The following is a 12,351-nucleotide window of genomic DNA, read 5'->3' as shown; positions in this document are numbered from 1 at the left end:
GGCTTAGATGAGATGTTAGAAAGAAATTTTTCACTCAGAGGGAGGCGAGGCCCTGGCACAGGCTGCCCAGAGGATCTGTGGGTGCCCCATCCCTGGAGGTGCTCAAGGCCAGGCTGGATGGGGCTGTGGGCAGCCTGGGCTGGGGGGAGGTGTCCCTGCCATGGCAGGGCGTGGCACTGGGTGGGCTGTAAGGTGCCTTCCAACCCAAACCATTCTGTGGTTCTTTAATTTATGTACACTGCTTTAATAACGAGGCACATTATAGAAGCTGGAGAACTTTTAACCCAACACCTGCTCGAAGCAGATGAGGCACCGGCGGAACCCGCCCCCAGCACGCGCCTACGGGCCCCCCCCGCCCCTCACCCCCTGCCCCGCGCATGCGCACACGCAACACCCGCCGCCACCGGCCCCCTGCGCCGCACGGCGCATGCGCAGCCCCGCTGCTCCCTGAGGGCCAACGGGGGCGCCGAGGCAGCACATGCGCGCCCGGCAGGCGGAAGAGAAGACCGAGGAGAGGAGCTTCCCGTTCCGGGGCAGCCCCCGCGGGACACCGTAAGGGCCGGCGGCGCCGCCTGGCTGCTGCTCGGGGGCCTCCTTTCCGCCACGGCGGAGGGAGAAAAAAAACAAAACGCTTTGCGGCTGCACCGCGGCTCGGCGCACAGCACCTCCCCGCGATCCCTCCGCCACGGCCACGCTGGCGGCGGTCGCGCATGCGCAGTCGGGGCCGCGCTGTTAGGGGCGGGGGTTGGTTGGGGGCGGGGCTCCGATAGACCCCGCCCCCTTGGGAGGGGAGGGGCTGGGGCTGGGGCTGAGGCAGCTTCTCCTTGAGGGCTGAGGCCTTACTTGCAGTAAAAAGCAGTAATTGAAACCTCTGAGAGGTTTTGTTTTGCCTCCTGGCTTGTCAAACCCACACAATGAGGCTGTTGCCCAAATCCCCTGTACACGTCCTCAGTATAAGCACTGCATACAGTGATTACAATGCTGACAGTTGAAATATAGCACCCACGTAACGATGCGTGAATCAAGTCCCACCTTGTAAGCTCTGCCAGGCTTTTAATGTCGACGTATTTTAATGTATTGCAGGTACTAGAGTCAGCTCTTCTTGGTTTCTGCCAGGGGGGAAGGAGCAGGAGCGCTGCCCTATGGCTGCTCGGGGGAAGGTGGCTGCCTTCAACCTGCCTCCTCTGCCAACCGTTGGCGAGATTATCAAGCTCTTCCGCCTTCAAGCACAGAAACAGCTTTCCCAGAACTTTCTGCTGGATTTGCGATTGACAGGTTAAATGCTTACAGACTTTAGCTACTCTAAAACATAGTATCGTGGTTTTCCTCAGGATCCAGGTCCTAGCTAAGGAGGTGGTGTTTGCATGATGACATCTGTCAAGTTTATGACAATCAGAAGATTACTTTTAAAAGCAGTTTTAGCTTAGACGACTTGATTTCACGTGTAAATTTACAGAAAATGTGTTTCCTTACAGAGTTAATTATGGAATAATTTTTAGGCAGAAAGCATATTCCTATATGAAATATGAGTTATCAATTCAAATGCAAAACTCAGAGCCTCCCTATTACTGTTTCCATTGAGTTACTGTCATTTATAAGTACTATCAAGTATTATCAAACTATTATCAAGCTTTGATAAGTTACAAGTAAATTCAGTTTATAAGTTTGATTCAAAAACGAAGGATATTTTCAGGTTATTATGCATCATAAAAAGTGTAGTAACTGTGTTTTAAAAGGTCATTTGTCTCATCTGTCAGAAATGTAGCTCTTTGAATCAGTTACGTTGTTCTGAGCAATTCAGTTGTCTATAGCTTCATCTCAGTAGTGGGTGACAAAGATGGCAATGTTCAATTCATAGAGGGTTTCTTTACTGTCCTAGTGGTGGCTGGGTTTTGCAATAATAAATGCAGTGCAGCTTCATGTATCTGATTTGATTATGCATTGTGAATCAAGTGATAAAGATTGAGGATGTGAACATAAAACTCAGTTCCCCATCATGAATAACCAGAGTCTTACTGTGGAATAAAACTGTATGTGTGGGTTTAGGAGTACCTTATAGGTAGGCACATTTTCAGATATCTCTTGTTTTTATTGCATATTTAGGAGGCTTATAGACTGTGCAGTATAATATCCCTTATCATTCCATTCCTTGCTTCCTAAGAATGTCTTTTTTTAATTAGCTACATTTTTAATGCTTAATTTAGTCATTTTTCTATCATTAATATGTTTTCCTTCCAGTCTGTAATCAGTTTTTATGTTGTATCCTTCCATCTGGGTACAGGAAGGAAATGTCCTTTCCTTATCATTTAACTGCCTGCCTTTTTATAATTACCAGTTACCTGTATTCCAACTCTAGCTTTACTCCAGCTCTCCCTTTTTGCTCTCTACATACTGTAGTCTTATTAGAACTTGACTGTATCCTTTTTGCTTCTTAAATGTCCTTGAAATAGGTATTCTGTAGTGAAGACACCTTTGTAAAGATAAGTAGTAGAGGCTTAAGGTTGATGAACAGAAGTGCTTAGAGGAAGAGTAATAGTACTGCTGACCTACAGATGAAAAATAATATTCTCTTCTGATTTGATTCTGCAATAAGCAACATTGTAAAGAGAGTAAACTGAAAATAGCCTTTTTTAAAAAGTTGATTGTATCTTTTAGCATGAAACAAATCTGAATTCTGTGCAGTCTAGCAGGCATGTGATCATTTATGTGGGATGTGTCACTGTTTGTGTCTACTCTGAGATAAGCGTGCTTGCACTTTAACAATAAACAATGAATTTATCTTAGTGAGCTGGATCCTTTGGAGAATAAAGGCTTAGTATGTTCTTTATGTCTTGCAGACAAGATAGTGAGACAAGCTGGCAAGCTGAAAAATGCTCATGTTTGTGAAGTGGGCCCTGGGCCAGGAGGAATTACCAGGTCTATTCTCAATGCTGATGTTGAACAGCTCCTTTTAGTTGAAAAAGATCCTCGATTCATTCCAGGATTGCAGGTATCAACTGTAGAATGATTTGTGGTGTAAATGTATGCATAACATTGAATAAGAACAGTTTAAGAACATGGAAAGGTTCAAAGTGTCCAAAACAAACAAACAAACAAAATAAATTTTTGCACCTGTCTTTGAAACTGATACAAGTTCACAACTCATTGTGGTATTTCTGAAATGCCGTCTACTTGTATTGCTATTAAAATGTCAAGTTTATAGAATTTGACTATATAGACCTAGCAAGAAAAATAGTGGCCAAACCTCATCATATTCAGCTGTTTTCGTATGCTTCTGAAACATCTAATCATAGCAATTTGAATGGCTTTCCTTATATTGCAGCTAAATATTTTTTCTCTAAAAATCAGTGGTGAAAAAAAGTAACTAGTTCACTTCAGAACGGCTACCATCTCTTTGTAGGACATTAATAATTTAAAATATCAACAAAATGGTTCCTATCCTGAAACCTGAATATGCATGTAATTATGTCTTTGTGGATTTAGCTGTTGGTAATTTACAGTATACCACATATACCTTATGAAGTGTGAACACATAGTGTTTTCACTTTTCTTGAATGGTGGCAAATCTGCATTTGCAGTTTAGATTTCAAGAACTGCTTTGGGATTGGAAGGAATTTGAGGTTAAACGATACTGACATAACAGATTTTATGTAGTTAGACATCTTTTCTGGTCTCCCAAAATGCAGCTACTGAAACGCGTGCCTCTGAATGAAAGTATGCTTTTCAGGATCTATAATCTTTGATAGGTAATCATATTTATTGTTCAAGTGAGTTAACAGCAGTCATTTTTCATTAGCCACCTCTTCACAGTAGACATAAATATGTCTGAATGAGGTTGTGAAATATAAAGATGCTAAAACTCAGCACCTGTGAATGTGAATGGACAAGAAATATATTGCATCCATTAATGTTAAATTAGATGGTATTTCTTTTTGTTTCTTTCCCCTCCAAATAAGGTGATGCATGATGGAATGATTCGTTCGTTTGTGACAGTGTGGGTCATATTACCTCTTTCTTTTCTAGTTTCCCATTAAAAGCTGTATCAAAATTTGAATGCTCATAAAAGGTTTGTGATTTAAGTAACAAAATAAATCAGAGATTAAAAATACAAATTTGAGACTTTTACTTAAAAAAAAGTCTTATACTGAAAAAAGTCTTTTTAAGTATTTATAAAATCACTGATGTAAAGCATACAGCATTGACTGTTTTTCAGGCGGTGATCTCTATTACAAAGCTGAAGTTGGGGTCCTCTTTACTGCAAAACGGAAATCTAGGAAGAACATATGTGTACAGAGTGACAGTTTGCACAAGTTGAGATTCTGTCAGTTCTGTCTCACCCTATGCTATATGCCCTAATAGTTATTAGGCTGGAAAGATTTACCAGGAGAAAAAAAAGATGCTCTCAGACAGAGTGGCTTGAATATAGAATTCTTCCAGAAAGACCATTTCATTTTTTTGAACTGTACCCTTTGTTTTCTTTATGCTTTTTCACTTGTGTGCAAAGAACAAGAGGGTCTGTATAATGGAAAATCACTTGGCTCATGTGCTTGGTGCACAAGAGCTCCTGGAACCATGCTAGCTGTACACATCGGCTTTTAAACAGAGAAAATTTCAATGAGTTTCCTCAGACTTTATTTCAAATTAGAAGTATACGAATGTGATTTTCTGCTGAGAGGTGTGTTCTCAATGATATTAAATGTGATTATAAAAATAAAAAAAAATAAAATAAAATCCTATGGTTAAAAAAAGATAGAACATATGTTAATAATCCATTACTGTGTAGGCAGCTGTCTGTTTTCTCATGTTCTGTTTTCTAAGTTTATTGATCTTATATTGCCTTTCATCATGTTACAGCATTTATGACAGATTCAAAGAAAGATTTGACAAATCATGGCAGATTAGTGAATATGTATGCAATATAATTGCTAATGTAATGCTGAAAAAAAACATTAAGTAGTTTGCAGTTGAGGTTAGATTTATTTTTCCAGTTGAAAATAATTGCTCTTAAAACTTGTAGGAACACTTAGTTTTTAGTTAAGCATTTTTAGTATTCTACACAGAATTTAGCTATTTTGAAGTTAAAAAAAAAAAAAAAAAAGTTTTACTCCAAAAATTTTAATGAAAACATTTTCATGAACATTCTCATGAAGTATGAGAAAGCAGCACTTTCGTTTGGCTCAGAAACTTGTGAAACCTCTTTGTGCCCCTGAGCATATTAGCAGGATTTAGACTGAAGAGGGAACTAACAGTGATGAGCAGCTTATTTCATCAGCTAAGCCAATAGCACTTAACTATTTATGCATTTGGATTCAGCACAAAAGCAAACTTGCTCTTTAAGCCATTTTTCATTATTCTGACTGGTAAATATCCCCCAAAGTCATCTTTATAAAAATTGACTTTCCTTTTGAATTATTCTGTTTGTGCATAGTATCATACTATAAGAGAAAATATGGCACTAAAAATTGTAACAATTTTATTGTATAAATTGACACCAGAAATGAAAGAATTGGTCATCAGACTGCATCTAGTTCTAAGTTGGTATTTCACCATTTAAGTACCAGGTAATCTGCAGAAATAGGATGGAGAGATGGGATAGAGAACATGGTAGTTTGTGAGATGTCTTACAAGATACAAAGGGTTGAGATTTCCTCTACTGCTAGGTATTCATACAGCCTGTTGTTTTGTAGAACTCCTTGGTTTCTAAAGGTTTGAGTTCAGACTACTCCCAGGAATATGAAGACAATCTTCTTTATGGAGAAGGAAAAAATGGCTGAATGTTTCTACAGTCTTGTATCACATATAGCTAAAATAATAGACCCTAGGTAGACCCTATGGGGGCAGACAGAATAAACGTTTTGAGCCTTGTTTCCATAGGTAATAGATCCAACAACTTTTCAATACCTGCTCTTTGCATTAGCACTTAAATCAGGTGGGGTTCTCTTAGTGGCCTGGGGCTTGTTAATCATCCTTGTTGAAGAGAATTTTGTCGGCCTTTTTAGGTTTAAATCCTCTTTTAGGAATTCTGCAGCTTTTAGGCATGCATTGAACTTCTTTCATTAGTGTTCTCTTTTTGAAGGTAAATACTTGTAAGCAGTGTGCTCAGTTTGAACTGTTACTCTTTTTTTGTGTATTGAAGATAAACGTACAGCAGGGGTTTAATTCCTACTGTGGCTGATGCTGGAAATCAGTGTGGTTAATACTCACTGTACGTCCTACTTGCTTGCTTACAAACAGATGCTGTCTGAAGCAGCTCCAGGAAAAGTGCGCATTGTTCATGGAGATATTCTGACATTTAAGATGGAGAAGGCTTTTCCAAAGCACTTAAAAAAGAACTGGGAGGACGGTTAGTATTCGGACTTGGTTCGTTTTATGTTTAAGGCTTCCAACTTACTCTTTAAGTTTGGAGATACAGCTGGAGTTCACTCAGTGCTTATGTGCTCTCTTCAGATACATGTTGAAGGTAAGGATAGAGAGCGGCTAACTCACTTTCTAGAAAGAAACAGTTAGAAAATTGTCATCCTCTTCTAAGACTGAGCAGAATTTGTTTGATAGTTTAATCAGTGTTACTGCTGCTTAATATAACTGCTTTGCAGTTATTTGCCTTAGGGCATCCTGACTGTACAACAGTAAGTCTTGGAACGTATAAAAGCAAATTGAATTGTATACTTGCTTCCTAGCTTCTTCCTCTTCTGGAACAAGACAGAAGCAACCACTGTTGTCATTCCACTAAAGACAGTTCTGTAGGTTTCTCAGAAGCCTTTAGGATTTTCTTATTATTGCTTTAGCTTCAAATATATATATTTGACAAATGTAGAATCCAAATAGAGATTTATTTATTTACTTACATATTTTTAGATCTGAAATTCTCATAGGGCTTGATTTTACCTTCCTTTTGAAACGCGTAACAGTATTTAGATAAATTGGAAATGACCTCCCAGGCTCCTTTTCCAAATGCCTTAATTTATTGTAGAGTCACTGTCTGCAGTGCCTGAAGAACAGTAAACTGCTTTCTAATGTAAGACATAAAAGACTATGCCACATTATCTTCACCTTTAAAAATGCCTTGCATATTTGCAAAGGGTTCACAAAACTATGACCAGATGCATATGTGAAGGTGTGCAGTTTTAAAAAATTAATGTTTCTTCTACATACATATGTTATTCTCGTCTTTGGAGCTGACTAATTACTGGTAAGATATACTTATATATATATATATATATAATATTGTTGCCACGTGAAAATCTGAAAGTCTGGTGGATTTCAGAGAGTTTAGAAACTGCATAATAAGTAAAATGTACCAAAGAACCAGCTGAATTTAATAACATCATCTGCCAGCCATGTCACTAAATGCTGTAGTATCTAAGAAACTGCAACACTTTATTTTGTCCACCTCTACTGCTCTCCTGCGTAGAGGTGAGGATCCTTACTAATGAAGTGCCTGCTTAACACATACACCGATGCAGTACATAGTTGAATGATACTTACGACTTCATATGGCTAAGGAGCTGTGCTAAGCCTTGTGCTTGTTAGAAGACCTTTTGATTTCATAGGGCTCTATACAAAAGGAGAGCTCTCTTCATTTTGAGCTAAGTGATTGTTTTAGTGAAGTGAATTGTTTTTGTGAAGACTCAGTAAAATGTGTCTGGGAGTAACATGTTGGACAGAATGATGAGTGTGGCTATTTACTCTGTACCTGATAGTTGTAGTTAAAGATCATTGAATTGTTGTCTGTATGTCTGCTATTCTGAGTATCTCTGCTGAAATCTACCAAGCAGCTGAAAATCAGCTGAAAGTTACTGATTTATTCTAATGTAAATGAAAACCAGACCTAACCACTTATTTTTTTTCTAGCTAATTACCATGAACAGTAACACCGTTTTGTCAGCATAAGACAAGCATAAATGGAAAGGCATAATTTTGATGTGGCACAATAAAAATTGTTTTCATAGTTTTAATCTAGATTGATAGGCACATATCTTTCTGAAGTACTCATTCATGGCAAAATCTTATCCCAGACATTTTGCAAGTTGTTTATTGGTTTTGTTTTTCCCATCAAATGTTAACAGAGCCACCAAATATTCATATCATTGGGAATCTACCCTTCAGTGTTTCAACTCCTCTAATCATCAAATGGCTTGAAAATGTTTCCAAAAAGAATGGGCCTTTTATTTATGGCAGGACACAGATGACACTGACTTTTCAGAAGGAAGTCGCAGAGGTAAGATGTTACCATTTTCCCAATATTTAAAAACGATAAATGGAACAAAACTTGGTTGACATGCAGCGTTTTGTTTAAAAGTTCAAAAACATTCTTAGTTGCCTGAAAAAAGAGAGGAAAATATTAGTTCAGTTTTTAACATTGAAATAATCGTCTGCTCTGATCTTTTCACAGCGCATATTTTTTTTTATTTATGATTTCTTATAGAGGGTTATATTTTCTTAAGCTACTTAATGTGTGTGTTTTTTTGTCTGATTTCTTCAACCTGAATAGATTCCACAGCCCTCTTCCGTCCTTAACTAGTTTCCTTTTCTTACAGTCATTCATGCACCATTTCATATCTTTTTTTAATTTATTTTATAAGAATAACAAAAGAGACTTTTTTTTATAATTATGAAAGTAGTAAGCCTCTTACCTGAATCCAATTTGATGCTTAAAAAACAATATATATGAAAAAAAGTAATTGCCCATCAGTCTGAAGACTGAATTTCCATCCAATTAGTTAGTAATAACAGGTTTTCTCTACGCAAGCTGTGTTTGTGTTGTTTTAATTATCTTTACAATTAAAATTCTAAAAATAAAATTTTACTGTGTTTTACTGTATGTAAATTAATAGTAATTATATATACAAGTGTCTATTGTCATTTGGGGTCATAGAGAACCATACTGTGCTGTCATTACTGTAGCCCTGAAATCAAGCTTCAAGGTGAGTACTGAAGTTGTTCCAGTAGGTGGCTCTAGAGAACACCAGGGATGAACATTTATTATGAAACGAGCTGGAGTTCTGAATTCACTTCTGAGCTCATGTGGTTACTGGCATTAAAAAATATGGTTCCGTTTTCTAGAAGGACTTCACGTCATCTGAGATTATATCTTATTGCAAGATATGGCTCACAGACTGATACAAAATGCAAAGTGATGATGAGTAAAATACAACGATTTGTAAAAACAGTGGAAAAAGTGGCCTAGTGCTGAGAGCATAAATGGACTTTGTGCTTTATATAGCTGTAACCAGCTGCATACACCACTGGTGACATGTAGATTATAGTGCTTCTGCACTCGGCATAGATCAAATGAGATGCAAAACACCATGCACTCTTAAGTTCTTTGTGTTTAGAAAGTGAAGTTAAAAACACTAGGAAATTGAGTGATATGTTCAAGGTTGTGCAATGAATCAGTGTTGTTGTTGACTTTACATTTTGGGACCTCCTTATTCTTGTTCTTATGCTTATTCAAGCAGAGAGCTTCCACTGAAGACAAAATTTTTCATAGTTCATGGTTTGTGTTTCCATAATTGGTTTGACATAATGAATACTCCTTTAGGAAAAGCTACTTGGTCTTCTGATTAGGAGGAATGGTAATGAAAACCTGTGCCTTTTTTTGTGGTCTTCTAAAGTAGCTTAGCCACTGTGATTTGGCAACTACAGGCATATTCAGTACCAGCAAATACAGAACAGTTTAATGCAGATAATAAATTAGATCTTTAATTTTCTACTAATATTTTGTGTATCTATGGATTTACATTCCTGAAAGGAAAATTTCTTAACAGCTTGGTGTCCTCACTGGTCCCTTCTAAGAGCCTAAATACTAAAGAAAGTCTTGGTGCATACATGTATGCCGTGCTGTCGGTGGAAGGGTAGCCTGCTGTGATGGAATGGACCTATGTGCTTCGTAATCAATTAGGATAACTTGATGTTAACAGTAAGAAAATAAAGGAGTGTGCCATGTTAATTTGCAGTCAGGCTAGGTTCTACTATTATAAAAGGTTAAAATATCTTTGCATTTCTCTCTGGTGTTAATTTCCTGCTTTTCTATTTTCTAACAGCAACATTGTCATGAGTTATGACAGCATAGGCCTATTACTACTGAACTCTGTGTTTGATATGATTTGATTAAACTGTTGATGAGAACCAGTAGTTATGTTGTTATATGCTGAGTTCTGAGGCACATTAAGGAGGATAAGGCCAGATATCCACAGCATTAAAATTATGTTTGTAAGTGTCAGGCAAATCATTTTGCCTCTATAGTTTATTTTTGTAAAATCAATCCTTATTTTGAGGAAAAGATATTTTACTTTGCCACAGGTTACGCAGTACTTCACCTCCAATTTGGTACCTGGGCTGGATACTTCCTGACCATTAATATGAGTCTTATTTCAGTTTAAATGGAAGATATTTGTTAGTCTCTAATATTAAAGTAAAACTGAGCACAGAGTGCAATTTGAACTGCTCTGCCAGTGCCATCTGAGGGCTGCCAGGCTGGGTGATAAGCTGTTAGGCATTTACAAGATTGGCATGTTAGAAGAGAAGATTACTTAATTTGGGTCTAACACTGCTGTCTATTTAGAACACTAGAAAAAAGGCACTAATTAAGTGGGAAATAGTTCAGATTTTTGAACAGCAAACAAGAAAAATTATCACGTTTTCATAATTCTTATAAATTGAATATAAATATATTCTAAAAAAAAAAGGCTTGTATACAAGGATGTGTTTAAAATTCCTTCATATGGCCAGCTTTGCCAATCTTAGTTCTTCACGTACGTTAATTCTTGTGATGGATTTTGCAGATTCATTGATAATGGGGTTTTAATACGTGCTTATGAAAAGCACGGTTGTATTGGATAGCTTACTGGGTAAGAAAAAAATAATAGTAATCCCTGAGGTACCTTGAGAGGAGTTGGTAGAGAGCACTCCTAAAGAGATGTCAAGTACCACCTGGGCTATATGTTCTCTGCATTTTTGGCTTCATTGAGAAGTGCCGTACTCAGGTATGTTCCTGCAGATGAGATTGAAGTGATTTGAAATGTTACTGCCCAGACTTGGATGTTGCTAAGTTATCCCTTCTGTAGCTGAGAAGTAGGAAGCCTGAGGCTTGCTGTTTTCATGGAGAGTAAGAGTAGCTTGTTTAAATTGTCCTGTCTGTTTCATTTCCATTGCAGAGGTAAAGGAAGTGCATATCTGATTGCATTGTTAGACTGTAATGTGGTGCTTTTCTTTAAAAGGAATAACGACTGTGGCACATATATATATAATAGGTTTCCTCCAAAATAAAAAATTAAGGTAGTTTTAAATGCTGATGTAGGCAAACAGAATCACTAAGCTTTCTTTCTGAGAAGTCACTGAAAAGTATTTTATTGGTTCTATGCTAACACTTGAACTGCCTTTTAGGAGACTTGTTGAAAAAAAAAAAGAAAAAATCTTCAGCAATGTGTATAATTTATTTTTCAGACATAATTTTAATAAAAGTGGCAGGATATCATGAGTATGAATTTCATGTGAAGCTGCATAATGTACAGATGTTACCAGATACAAAAATTGACTTTGTGTAGAAAACCTCCACTCTCTGGGTGACTTTTTGACTATCTGTGTAAGAAATCCCTTGGGAAAACTAGAAAACTGCTAATTTCAATTTTAGGTATTAAATGCTGGTGTTGTTAGGTATCTAAACTTACGTAAAGTAGAGTGAACTTATTTGCATATAAACATACACCACTTTATAGTGAAGAAATTTCATTTGGTATCTGATTTTGAGTTTATGGAGGTTTGGTTTTGGAGAAGAAAGAAAAATACTTGATTCAGAAAGAGTGGAAGGAAAGTATGTGAGAATACCATCAGCCAATGGTGTTCAGTTTGAATTCTGCAGTCAGAGTGTTTCAGTATTCTCTTGTGCCCATACAAAATTATTTGAACACTCATTAAGTTCTGCAGAAGTTCAAGGAGCTCCTTTTCATGTGCATTTGATTGAAGGACTGAGGTTGTAAATTACCATGATATCTTAATGAAATGCTGTTACATCAGAGGAAAGAATTCAAAATGAGCTGGGCATAAACTCTGATATGAGTTCTTAAGAATTAATTTTCTTTTTTAATGTATCTTTGTCTTTGATTATACTGATAATCAAGCTTTAATCTAATTGACCACTTGGTCAATTCAGTTTCACTGATTTGTGCATTTTTGATTCTTCAATAGAGGCTTACAGCTAATACAGGAGGCAAGCAACGTAGCAGACTGTCCATCATGTCTCAGCATCTCTGCACTGTTGAAAACCGTTTCGTAATACCAGGTCAAGCCTTTGTTCCAAAACCAGAGGTAATTTTGTTTGTTTTGTGTGTGTGTTTTATTGTTAATTTTTCA

General features: G+C 37.3%; 1 protein-coding gene across 2 annotated transcripts in view; it reads left to right on the top strand.

Annotated features, from left to right (window-relative positions):
- The first annotated feature begins 399 nt into the window (after positions 1–399).
- Positions 400–12,351, top strand: part of TFB1M (transcription factor B1, mitochondrial) — a 27,157-nt gene continuing 15,205 nt past the window's right edge. Inside the window, exons 1-6 of one of the 2 annotated variants that reach the window (XM_068677164.1) lie at positions 400–552; positions 1,084–1,275; positions 2,838–2,989; positions 6,235–6,343; positions 8,067–8,218; positions 12,187–12,306. In XM_068677164.1, coding sequence (XP_068533265.1) covers positions 1,143–1,275; positions 2,838–2,989; positions 6,235–6,343; positions 8,067–8,218; positions 12,187–12,306 — 666 coding nt within the window. In that variant the 5' untranslated portion in view covers positions 400–552; positions 1,084–1,142. The other variant, XM_068677165.1, reaches the window with a different exon arrangement.

The sequence above is a fragment of the Anas acuta genome, chromosome 3 (assembly GCF_963932015.1).
Source record: "Anas acuta chromosome 3, bAnaAcu1.1, whole genome shotgun sequence".
NCBI lineage: Eukaryota > Metazoa > Chordata > Aves > Anseriformes > Anatidae > Anas > Anas acuta.
This window is presented reverse-complemented; position numbering and strand designations above follow the sequence as displayed.